This window comes from Kryptolebias marmoratus, linkage group LG14 (assembly GCF_001649575.2).
Source record: "Kryptolebias marmoratus isolate JLee-2015 linkage group LG14, ASM164957v2, whole genome shotgun sequence".
In the NCBI taxonomy this organism is placed as follows: Eukaryota; Metazoa; Chordata; class Actinopteri; order Cyprinodontiformes; family Rivulidae; genus Kryptolebias; species Kryptolebias marmoratus.
The window spans coordinates 23,147,562-23,159,821 of NC_051443.1; the positions used below are offsets into that span (position 1 = coordinate 23,147,562).

The following is a 12,260-nucleotide window of genomic DNA, read 5'->3' on the forward strand; positions in this document are numbered from 1 at the left end:
TCTATCAGTGAATGTGCTGATATTGCATGGACAAAAGCAACATTAAAGTGGCTGATTTTCTGGACCTACAGGATTCACTGGTCTGGCACAGAGACAGCCACGCAGTGGTGCGGCTACATGAGCGGCGCTGTTCAAGCAGGCCAGCGAGCAGCTCTGGAGGTGTTGGCTGAAGTCTGCCACGTGGTTCTGACAGCAGAGGAGCAGGAAGTTCTGCAGCAGAATCAAATCACCAGGAGACAATCATCCTCTAAACTCATGTGTCTGTTCATCAGAAAATCTGTAGTGATGACAACGCTGACCATCAGTGCTGTTCTCCTCCTGTCTCGACGTCATGATGTACTGATGAAGATCAAAACTTACTTGACCAATACGATTCTTTAAGCAGGCACAATATACTGCAAAACAAATGATTCAGCTGAATGGATTTGACTACAAAAGTTTGAACGCATACAGGAAATCCTTAGTGTTTTTTTTCCCCCTCTCAGAATTTTTTCCAGTGTGATTGAGTTGATGTGATTCATCCTAAAAGCCCCGGGCTTCAAAGTGGTCAAGTAGAGTTTAAACAGGTTTGTAGGGAGAAAACAGAGCTTTTATGCCTTACACGGTTTCCCAGATTGCCATAAAACCTGCATGAAAGGCTTGGAGCAGCGCCACGAGCACATTTGTTCTTCCTCAAAACACCAACAAATATCTGAATGACTGTAAGGCGGATGAAGCAAGCAGACAATGATAACACCCTGGACTAAGTGATTTAATCAATATCACTAGATTGCACAGTCGATTGAAAGGATTTTTGTCAGCCCTTATGTCTCCTCTAGAGAGTACCTCAAAAGCCCACTAATCACGGTGTAGCTGTCTGTGCTTCCATCGACGCTATTTGTCTGTCATCGCTGGCTTGCACTGAATCAAGCGCTCATTTTTCTCTGGTTTGATTTAAGCCAATAAACTAAAACTTAGCCAACAAAACTGAACATGTTTGAGGTTTTTGCACATTTAGTAACTGCTCTTTTTAGCTAATAAGAAATGTTTTGGCACAAACTAAATGTAATAATTTATAAAGTTCACAAAATTTGACCCCAATAGGAGGTTCTCTCATCTTAGCATACTCAAAACATCCATGTGATGATTATACCATCTGGGATGCTGGCAACTTGCTTTGTTGGTTGCTATTCTTTTACTCATACTATTCGTTCCACTTGTAGTTTCAAAGCTGAATACATTATCAGTATGAAATGGTGAAAAGTCAAATTTCTGCATGCATTAACTGTTGGGTGCATCTTACGTGTGTCTCTACTAAAGGGAAAGTTCAGATCTTTCGAAGCAGAGATTTGTGGAAAAGTTAAAAACAATATTTAACCTATTTTACTTATTTGACTGACCCCGTTTAGAGAAATGGGTGTCTATTTCTGACCAGATTGATAAACTAAGAACTGGTCTGAGAAGGGTCGGTTCCAACGTGTATTGCTGGCGTTATAAAACAACTCTAATCTCAAAATGTCACAGTGATTCATGCAAACCCTGTTTTCTAAAACTTTACATTGACATAAATTTACCAAAAGATGATTATTCTGGCGGAATTATATCTCTGATAGAAATACTTGCAGTAGAAGTGCTACAACTTGCTGCTACTGCTAATTCCACGTTCAAATAAGCCATAAAATTTACAGATATGGGTCGATTTGTTGGTATCCTGTCATAAAAATCAGAATAACACAGCTGATGTGACTAAAGCCAAAAAGCTCTAGTTTTGTCTCTTCAGTCTCAGAAACTTTGGAGCTTGTCAGCACATTTTTAAATCCAATCCAATCCTCTCTTGGCCTTACTTGGACTAGCCATAATCTTGTCAATCCATCAAAATTAAACTCCATTTCTCTACACAGAGGCTGTTCAAAGAGCTATCTACAACAGGTAAGATATTGATTGTTTGTAGCCTTTCTACAGAACTGTGCTTGAAAAGATCTGAACTACTTTTTTTTAATGTTCTGGGTGACAGATCAGTTTTAGCATGATATAAATCAAATGATAAACAGCGAAGGAATAAATGGAAAACAATATGTACCGAAAAGTGAAGAGTCAAAGGGTGAATTTCTGTAAACCACAATGAAATGAATAAAATCTGACTGTTTAAAAGTTTTTTTTCAGACTTTAAATCTTTGCTCATTTCACTGTGAAAGGAAGCACATAACATCGCCACCATCGCCCCAAGTCATAAAAATACAGAAAAAGATATAAGGTTTCATAACAATTCCTAAAGTGAGATTGTTTCGTTGATACTTTGATGCTCTGCAGATGGGAGAAAATGCAATTATGAATTTTTCATACCGTGACAGTTTCAGAGTGCAAGATATGCTACACGAGTTCGAAACAAAGGAGACAGTTTAGCATTTTTCTGCACTCACACTCCACACAGTCTTTAAGTGTGTGTATGTGCGTTTTTATGTCCGGTGAAAGATCTCCAGTAAAGTCTCTAAGTAATGTTGCTGTAATTACTGTAGGCTCTGTAAACAACTGCCAGAGCACTTGTGTTCGTGTTTGCCTTCAGGCAGCAGCATCGACTTTAAAAATTCATACTTTGCAGTGCAGCGTAATCAGCGTTTGTGACCATAAACAACTCATTTTACAGAGCTAAACTAGATCCCCTTTTTTCTTGCTATTGTACTATATTTATATCTATTATTCTGAAATGTGAACTGAGTATTGTTTTTGCAGTCTTTCCAAAATGGATGAAGTACCTTTTTTTCTACATTAAATTTAATTAAATCAATTTTTTGTTTAAACTCTCTATTTTATAGTGTTGTACAAACATATGTTAAATCGCTTAATATAGAAAAATAAAATTAAATTAAAAAATCCCTATTACTTTTTCATGGTGTATTAGACACAATATATAGTAGTCTCCATGCACCATAACCCTATATGCAAATGTAACATGTAAGTACCTTTTAGAACTGAGTTGTCTTTCTTATTTTAATTATAAAATTGTTATCTTCGTCCTTTTTTGAAGTGGTTTTCTTAGCAGCAGTTGTTAAAATGCAAGTATCTTTTAATTTGCTTAAGTGTAAAGTTTAAATCCACAAGTGAGTGGTCAGCATTTGCTTATTTCTGGTAGTAAGACCATATATTGTGGAGAATTGTCTTCTCTGCATTCTCAAAACGCTTTGACCAACAAGGACAGAAAGTCAATATCATGTAACACCAGCAGACAAGAAATAAGTTTAGTCTATTTAGAGCAAATGTTAGCTCTTCAAAGAGGCCTGTGTGAAGTCCAGTTAGATGAGCAAAATATTTACCGCCTGCCACCAGAGGTAATGGAGGAGCACTACGTTCTTTTTGCTTGTCTGTGTGCATGCATGCATTTGTTCTCCTGTTGCTGTTAGAAAAATATATCACGAACCAATGAACGGATTTTAATGAAACTGTTAGAACTTCTAGAACTGATTAACTTTTAGAGTCGACCCTGTTCAAGATGTCTGCCTTAGCAAAGCGACCTAAGCAAACAAAAACATCCAAATAACTCAGCCAATTTTACAGATAATGAGCTCAAATTTGGTGTAGTAGTAGCTAAGTCATTTTTTAACACAAACTTTGACACATGCATTTTTGCTTTGTATGATGTAACAAAATTTAAAACTTTTCAATATGCTTTGCCAATGTAGCACTTTACTCATTTAACAGTCTGTTACTGTTAAAAAGCAGAACCAAAGACATAAATCATCATCATCATTATTTTCATTATCATTATTACTCTTGTTCTCATGCTCCTTCCTTGTGCAAACCTAGTCCACACTATCCAATACAATCAGTGAAAGTATGGCTTGAGAAATGACTGTATTAAGCCAACAATAGCTGCAGCAGACCACCCACATGGCTTTATTATTACTGTACATGCCTCAACTTGTCTCATCAAGTCTAGGTTTAAACATACTTTTAAATCCTTTTTTATTTTATCTTGGACAGATATCACTCACCGCCATGAACGAGATGATCATGTAATTGTCTGTTAGCCAAATATCTTATGATTTTATGAATGGATTTTGTTAAAACTCCTAGAAAGTAATCACTAGATGTACATCTATCACAGCCCTCAAGGCGGCAGGGGGACATTCATCCCTTCAAGAAGTACTCGTTTCATTCTTTTGAATAACTTGATAAAACAGTTGACTAAAAGCACCCCTTCCATCATGTACTGATCACTGAACATCAGTGTGACTCTAAAGCTTTCTCTGCTTTATTGTTTCCTTTAAGACAGTCAAGGCTAAGTCAGTCAAAAATCCAACAAAGTGCATTGTTTTCACAAGTACAATGCTTGAAAATCAAATAAAACAGACCAATAAGAAACAAAGATGTCCAATAACACCCAGGTGAGAATAAATCACCATGCTGCAAGGTGTTCGAATAAATTCCGACAAAATACAATCCAGATATAAAATCACACACCATCTCAAACTGCAGCTGCACACAGCTACAATAATGCCTCAACAATCTGGCATCAAGAACGGTGACTTTCAGCCATACAAAGCAGAAAACCAACAGACTGAGTTTATGAGCAATAATAAATTTAAACTACAGCACTGCAGAAGCAAAATAAAGCTATTGGTTAATGGTAAAACTCCCTTTTAAATAGCTGCAGGCGGAATATCTCAGCTTAGCTGTGTGTAGATATCATCTTTACACTCATTAGCAAACTTGCCGAGAGTTCTTTAACGAAGGCCAGCTGCTGCAGACTTGTCCTGCAGAGAATGCAGTGTAATCTGAGGATGTTGAGCCACTGAAAAACAACTTGTTTTGCCATGAGGATGTCAGAACAACAAGATCTGAATCCAATATTTACTCCTGGAGCAACAACCAACCATTTTTAGACTATAATATTAACAGGTTCATTGCTTTATTATGTTTATATTCAGGAACTTTTAAAAACTCAGACTTGGTTTGTGTTAAGTCTAACATTGACTGAAAAGGTGACATTGGTGCAGGTAGAAACAACAATGATGGGCAGGTGGAGAGTTAATAAGCTCCACGTGCTGAGGGATAAAGTTTAGCTGCTAGCTTCTTTAAAATGGCTACTTAATTGGTTGATATTTGGACTCTTGTAGTTTTTATTCTTCAACTAAAGCAACTTAAAATAATTGGGAGATGAAAGAAGTAGGCTGTTGATGGACCTTTCAGTCCCCTTCAAAATCAATTGAAAGCATTTTTTTAAAAGAAGCTTTAAAGCCTGAAAAAATGATGATACAAAGGTGTTGTAATGTCAGAAAACTTGAATTTACAGCTGTCCCGAAAAGTTTCAGCCCTTATTTATTTATTTTTTACATTTTCAGTCATGAAAGGTTGGTGGTAGGATTAAAATGAAACTTTACAAAAAACACGTCTGACTTCAGAAATTAGCTGAAGGTTTGCTGTGATTTATCAGGATAGTGTTGCTGGGCATTTTTTTTTTGAATGATCCTTGGACAAAACAATATTATTCAAGTTCCTGAAGAAAAAAAAGTTTGTCATTCTGTAAAAAAAAAAAACTTGTCTTTGCATAGAGATCTGACAATCAACACAAACTGCTTGGTAACTGAATGAGATCGATTCAACAATATTTACTTTACACTGTTTACTAAATAAATGCTCGAATGTTTAATTCATTTTAGACACTGGAAAAGTACTTTTGAATATTTTTAACTTGGCTTTATTTAGAATGCTGCTGTGTTAACCTGCCAATAAAACAATTTTTTTTAAAACTTTTGTTTAATTTCTCCTTTGCATTTTTGTATTTGACAACAATTCTTATCAACATGTTACCAAATAAACACATTATTTTGTGAATTTGATTGCTTTTCTGAATTTTTGTAAATATAAGAAGTCAGTAAGTCCGACCAATTACAACTGCATCAGATTTAATAAAGTCCTGGTAATTATTTAAATGAAAAATTAAAAACATTGAGTGTTCAACGGGAATTATACTCTCAAGGCTATTTTTTTCACTTTTTTAATAAAGTGCCAAGAGAAAAATATTTTTAAAATCATTAGCACATTGATAGTGCAGCAATTAGCAATTCAAAAGGCTTTTTTAATAGGTAGAACATTAGGACTGTTTTCACAAAGAAATGTGATAAAAGATCATCATTCAAAAAAGGTTATTAAATTAGGACAAGCTCAGATAATTGTGGCTATAAAAGTAAAATATTTCAGCAAAAGTTTTACTGCATGTTTATTTTGCTGATTGGGGCAATCATCAACTTTTTGTTCCACTATTTTATAAAAATTACCTATTTTACAGAATGCTGTAAGACTCCACTGCATTTCTTTTAATGGTGTTTTCCACCAGAACACAAACTATTTATATAATGAAGCTGCCATACTGAGCTGTTCATATTGTGGAATTTTATTACATTTTTTTTTGTTTGTTTAGTTATTTTGCTTTAGTCAGACCATTAAAAAACGTCAGCAGACAAGACCAATTTTATTGCGATGAGGAACATAGTTGCTTGCCTGAACCTGTCATATTTTAGTAGATCTTCACTTTAATATATTCCCTGCTGTTGCACGATGGCAGAATAAAACATTGGGTTATATAAGACAGAGTCTAGCATTAGGCTTAAGTTTGTGTCATCCTGTTTGGACAGCCACTCCAATTTTATTCCTACAAATTTAGCTCTTCGTGATCCTCCCAGACTGTTTCCCTGACACCTTTCATAATATTCTCCATCATGTCTTCTTTTTTTAACACTAAATTATTTAATGTTCATATGAAATACCAGTGGGTTTTCTTTTTGGTGTTCATGTTGTTTTCTTGAAGACTGCCTACCTGTAGTAAAAAAAAAGTCCTGCCTGCAGAGACACAAAAGGAAAAGTTTTCAGGATTAGTTCCAAATTTACAAAAATGTGCATCAAATGAGCACGTTAATCCCGACCACTGGCATTCTTTGTAAATGTTCTTTTCTCTGCTGTTCAAACCTAACAACACTGTAGCCACCTAAACTCCTAATCCCACTGTCAAGTTGCATAATCCACCAAAAGTCTGGCTTCTTTGCTTCAAAATAGCTTTTTTTAGAGGAACAAAAACCTCAGAAGTCTTCAGCAACTTCTTATATAAGACCTCGGATACAAAACGGCTCATTTTCTGATCTCTACTACTGTTGTCAAGTCAGAGGTTTTCCAAGAAATGGTTTATAATAGACTGAGATTATAAATCCGCGATTTGCTACAACATGATTAGTGATAAAAGAACATGGCTGCTAGCAGAAGGTATTCATGGGATCAGTGATGTGAACCATGTTGTAGCTCTGACTGTTTAATGTTTCTGTGTCAGGATATTGAAGGAGTTTAACTGGGACTTTTGTTGTCTTCTGTTTTGTGTGGATATAAATGTCTTTTTTGTGTCCTACAGCTTGTGAAATCAATAGGAAGCGGTTGACTTGATTTCTGCTATGACTTTATACAAGTAGCCTAAAATGGTTTAAAATATAGCATGTTTTTCATATTTTTGACAAATATTTACACTAATCTGTGCAGTGATACATAAGATATTTTGCTAACAGACAGGGTTGACTCAAACAGTTATGGTCAAAGTTTATAACAAACATCCCATTTGATCTGTTTGTACTCAGATCATGTGTTGGAGATTACGGTCAGCTGTTATCACACCAAATTGTAGCTCAATATCTTGAAAACTGACTGAGTTATATATATTCTGCATTAGCTAAGGTTGATTAGCTGTGGCAGCCATCTTGAATGGGATTGATGCCAAACGTTAGAGGTCAATCTGTTGTAGAGGTACATCCAATAATTACCTTCTGGGAGTTTAATAAAAAAAATTTCCCAGTGGTTCATAAGATATTTTGCTAACAAACACTCAAGCAATTAAATGATTACCTGCCATAATAAGAAGATCTGATTGTTTGCTGTCTTATAAAACCTGAATTTCTATGTCAACAGAACATTTTTTCTGAACGTAAATCTTTTTTTTTTTTTTTTATTTAGACAGTTTTGTAGACAGCCTAATTATGTTTTTATGGTTAATGCTTTTGTTTATTCCTGTATTTTCTGCATTGTGGTTAGCTGCACATTCCTACACCAACAAGAAATGCCTCATTTCCTGTTTTATTTTGAAAGGATACTTCCTGTGTTTGCTCCTGTCCCACACACCTGGCCTCTGCTAATTACCGCTCACACACCTGTTCCTCATAGCTCGTTTGTTCCCTCAGTAAAGATTTTGTTTTTTCTTGCTCTGTGCCACATCATGGAATACAGGTTCCCTTTTTATTTTATTTAGTGCTTAAGATTTATTTATTTTATTTGGATTTCCTGCCCTGCAGCACATTAATTTTGGAAAAAAAAAAAAAAGTAAGACTTTGCCTCCAATGAATCCTGCTTTTGGCTCCTTGTTTTGCCCTTAAAGCCATAAACTTGTATTTCCAGTGCCAGCACCATCATTACAACTGACTTGTGAGGCAACTATATGTTTTTCCTAGTAAGCCATCCTCATATAAGCAGCTAAATTAGGCTTTTTCCTGCTTTTTGTAGCCTGAAAGCATAAAATATAACTAAACATCCATGAATGCAGCAGCAGTGCCAGAAGGGTCATTTACCTCAGGTAAGACTTTCTGCACAAAGTAATCATTTGTCTCCCTTAAGGTTATTGTTTAGAGAAATTTAAAACATCTTATTTTTCTTTATTATTATTTTTTTAAATAAAGGTGTTTACTTTCCCTCAATTATGTATGTCTTAGCAGCTTCCATGACTCAGATAGGTTGAGATTTTCTATGTGAAGAAAAAGTTCAAATAAGGATCTCAGGTCTTCGCCCGGCAGCAGCTTGACAGATTTATGTTGTATAAATGAAAACTTAACTGTCAGTCTTGTCTGGTGGCTAGTCTTCAGCTCTGCCGTTACGTATAAATGCTTTTATCTTTTTAATTTTAAAACCTGCAGATTACATGATTTGCAGCTGTTGTAAAAGGAAATAATTTCTAAAGAGGTATTTGACAGAAATCGTAGGTTCTCTTTTATAGGCGTCCACGTAGATTTAAGTCCCATATCTTTTATGCCTACCTGGCTTTATTAATAATAGGTTCCATGTTTTAGTTAAATGGTTTTCTCTACTTTTTATCGGATCCGGTGCACAGATGTCATAAAAGTCACTTGTAATAACTCTTTGGATGCTTATCAGACAAATGCAGATGGGGGGGAAAACTCGGGACTGGAGAAACCTGCTCCTCTGCATCCTGATATCTGTAAAAGTTTTTGTTTTCCATTTTATTTTAATGTTTTTATTTTAGATGAGATGATGTGCTTGTTCTGCGGCTGGCCGTGGGGATGCTGTGAGATAATTCACTTACCGTCCAAAAAAACATACTTTAACAGCCCGTAATTGAGGACTGCAGCCATGTTTGTATGTGTGTTTTGTTCTCTCTTTGTTTGCTTTTGTGATATTCTCTAATGGCTATCAATCATGCCTGTGCTGTGCTTTTTTTTAATAAATGAGACTTTTCCAAACTTTTGTTCATGTTTTTCATGAGGGAATTTATTTGCTTCCTGTCATTTTACAAATAGAGGACATTTAGCCGGCAGTGGCTGCTTGCTTCGGTGAACTCCACTTTGCAGTTTAATATAGGCTTTTTGGTCTTTAACCAACCCTCAAGCTACAAGTATATGTACAGTTCCACAACTAAATTGTGCATTCATATGCTAGACATTTTCATAAAGCTACACTTGCTTTTCCTCACAGAGCAACAATACTTCAGCTGCTGTGAAAGAAGATGCTCCACACGGCTGCAGATCAACAGAACCCTGATCAGATGAGGGAAGAAGACCTCAACCAGTAAGAACAACACACAGACCAGCTGTTGACGTTGCAAAAGACACAACCATAGTAAACATAAGTAGTTCTTATATATTTTTATAATTTGAACTCTATAATTCAACGGGGATGCCCTGTCCTGTTGGGGAAGGTCTATGAGATATTGTTAAAACTCTGGCTCTGTGCCAGCAGACTGGTTTGTTTTCAGGTGGAGAGGAAGTAGGAAGTGACTGGCCAGATGATATGTAGACAGAAAATTAACTGATTAGTTTATTTTATTTTTTGTGATCTGTTCAATTATTGGGTTCTAACATTTACCACAGGCTTTAGCTTATTTACCACTGAGGGGGGTATGGGTAAACGGTCCAGTGGTCTGATCTAATGAATCCATATTTAAAGGTTTTGGACTCATGAACATTATATTCCTGGAGCTGAAGGGGACTAGGACCATCTGGTTTGTTATCGTTGTACAGCATGAAAGCCAGCATCTGTGGTATTGAGGGGGAAGGCGTGTATTAGTTCACATAACATAAGTAATGTCCACAACTGTAAAATCACTATTACAATACAGTATGTTGTACACCAGCAGTGGCCAAGTCATCATTTTTATCTTTCAAAACAAACTGTTAAAAGAAGCTTCCCTGGTTCTGCTTGGAGGACAGCATGCAGCAAACTGCTGATTCTTCAGTGTTTGTTTGCTCAAATAATAAATTTCTAAAAGCCCTTGGAGGGTGCAAGGCTGTAGGGTCATTAAGAAAACTGTAGGATCCAGATTGTTATCCAAATCACTACCAAACTTTTATGGCTTATTTTGTCTAACATTTCCTGAAAATTTCATCAAAATCTGTTTGTTAGTTTTCAAGTAATCTTGCTGAAAGCCGAACAAACGGACGGACAGACAGATGAACAAACAAACACGACCGAAAACACAACCTCCTTGGAGGTGATAAAATTTATTCAGGCAGACATGCTGAGAGTTAGTTCAGTCACTCTCAATCATTCATTTTCAGCATAATAAACAGCAAAGGTTTCAACAGTTGTGACAATAATTTTACCTCTTGTTTAAGTTTCTATTCTAATTGAAGTTGTCATTTTTTATTTAATTCTGTCAGTAAAACTTCTTTTGGCATATTTTGACTAAAAATATGAGCGTGCATCAGTCTTTGCTGGAAACTGGTATAAAAGCAGTACAGACTTTTTTTTATTTACCTCAAGATTAATTAATAAAAAACAACTTTTTATTAAGTTTTAAGTTGGTATTTGAAGATGCTGAGGGCTGAATGTCCACATTATGCCCGTATGTATTCTAAGCCACTGGAAGCTTTTGTTTTGGCCGATTGTAAACCTGACTGCTGCACATAATGAGTTCACACTATAATGGGATACTTAGTTTTTGTAGCAGAGGTACATACATTCATGTTTTGTCAATACTTCGTTTAGCAAAATAATTGCAGAACTATACCAGCTAGAAGTAATGCACTCGTGAGAAAACTTACCTTAATCTTTTTCGTTATTCTTATTTTGTTTTTGCGCCATGCAGCCTGTTTTAGTCCACCCAACCTTGGACTCATTCTTGGATACTAATGGTCATCTGCTGCTTGTTAATGCTACAGTACATGGCGTTTCATAAAAGGAAACCTTCTGCTCCAAGGCATGCATTGCCGAAAAATGTACGATAATTATCAGCTGCTGCCACGCTTTAGGGCTTCTTCTCAGGTGGATTATTCGGCCTAGATTTATGTATTCCAGTTCATGTTGTTGCAGATAACATTTTCCCTGAAGTGGATGGAGTTCCTTTGTTGAGGAGAGGCCATATGGAGGCTGTTGATGTTGTCACAGATAAAGAATTTCTATATAATAGGTTAATACATCTCTGCTTACTTAACACAGAAGTGCAACATAAGATAAACTGTGTGTAATCTGCATTAACCTTATCTATGCAGTGAGAGTTGGATCACTGAAAATCAGCTATTATCTCTGTTATCAGTTGCTGATAAGTTAATTTTTACAATTTCTTTAAAATAAATTCTGGAAGAAAGTTTTTCTTCATGTAACAGTAGCTTTGAAAGTTGTTTCTGGCTGTGGAAGTGGATAAATAGTGAGGACCTCTTCTCAGGATTAGCTGTTTGGTTTATAGGATACCGATGGCTGCTCTTGTTAGGAGAGTTTTGTAAACAGGAATCATCAGCTTCTGACAAGCATCTGACAGCGACTGCAAAAAAGATGATCTCAACATAAACTTTGCAGTCCCCCTGTTCCGCAGATGGTGGAAGCAGATAATCTGTTGACTGCTCTTGCTATGTGACTGTTTTGAAATGCTGAGTGCTTACGCAAAAAAAACAACAACAAAAAAAAAGCCATGTGTTCACAGAGGAAAGCTGGTGTTTTTCTAACAGACAGTCTTGTAAACTTGCTTCCACAGTTTAATTGATGTAACAGATTTAAAGTGAGATCTGAACTTTTTAAACTGGAGA

The 12,260-nt window shown here is 36.0% G+C and overlaps 1 protein-coding gene and 1 long non-coding RNA gene across 4 annotated transcripts in view; both read left to right on the forward strand.

Annotated features, from left to right (window-relative positions):
- si:ch211-127i16.2 (probable flavin-containing monoamine oxidase A) overlaps positions 1 to 5,571 on the forward strand; it is a 58,498-nt gene extending 52,927 nt beyond the window's left edge. Inside the window, exon 12 of the mRNA XM_017425485.3 lies at positions 72 to 5,571. Within this exon, the coding sequence (XP_017280974.1) occupies positions 72 to 381 (310 nt within the window). The 3' untranslated portion in view covers positions 382 to 5,571. The remainder of the gene's footprint in view (positions 1 to 71) is intronic.
- Positions 5,572 to 7,736: 2,165 nt separating this feature from the next.
- The window catches only part of LOC112450807, a 177,035-nt gene continuing 172,511 nt past the window's right edge, over positions 7,737 to 12,260 (forward strand). For all 3 annotated transcript variants that reach the window (XR_005233984.1, XR_003039517.2, XR_005233985.1), the window contains exons 1-2: positions 7,737 to 8,581; positions 9,715 to 9,807. This is a non-coding gene — a long non-coding RNA (uncharacterized LOC112450807). The remainder of the gene's footprint in view (positions 8,582 to 9,714; positions 9,808 to 12,260) is intronic.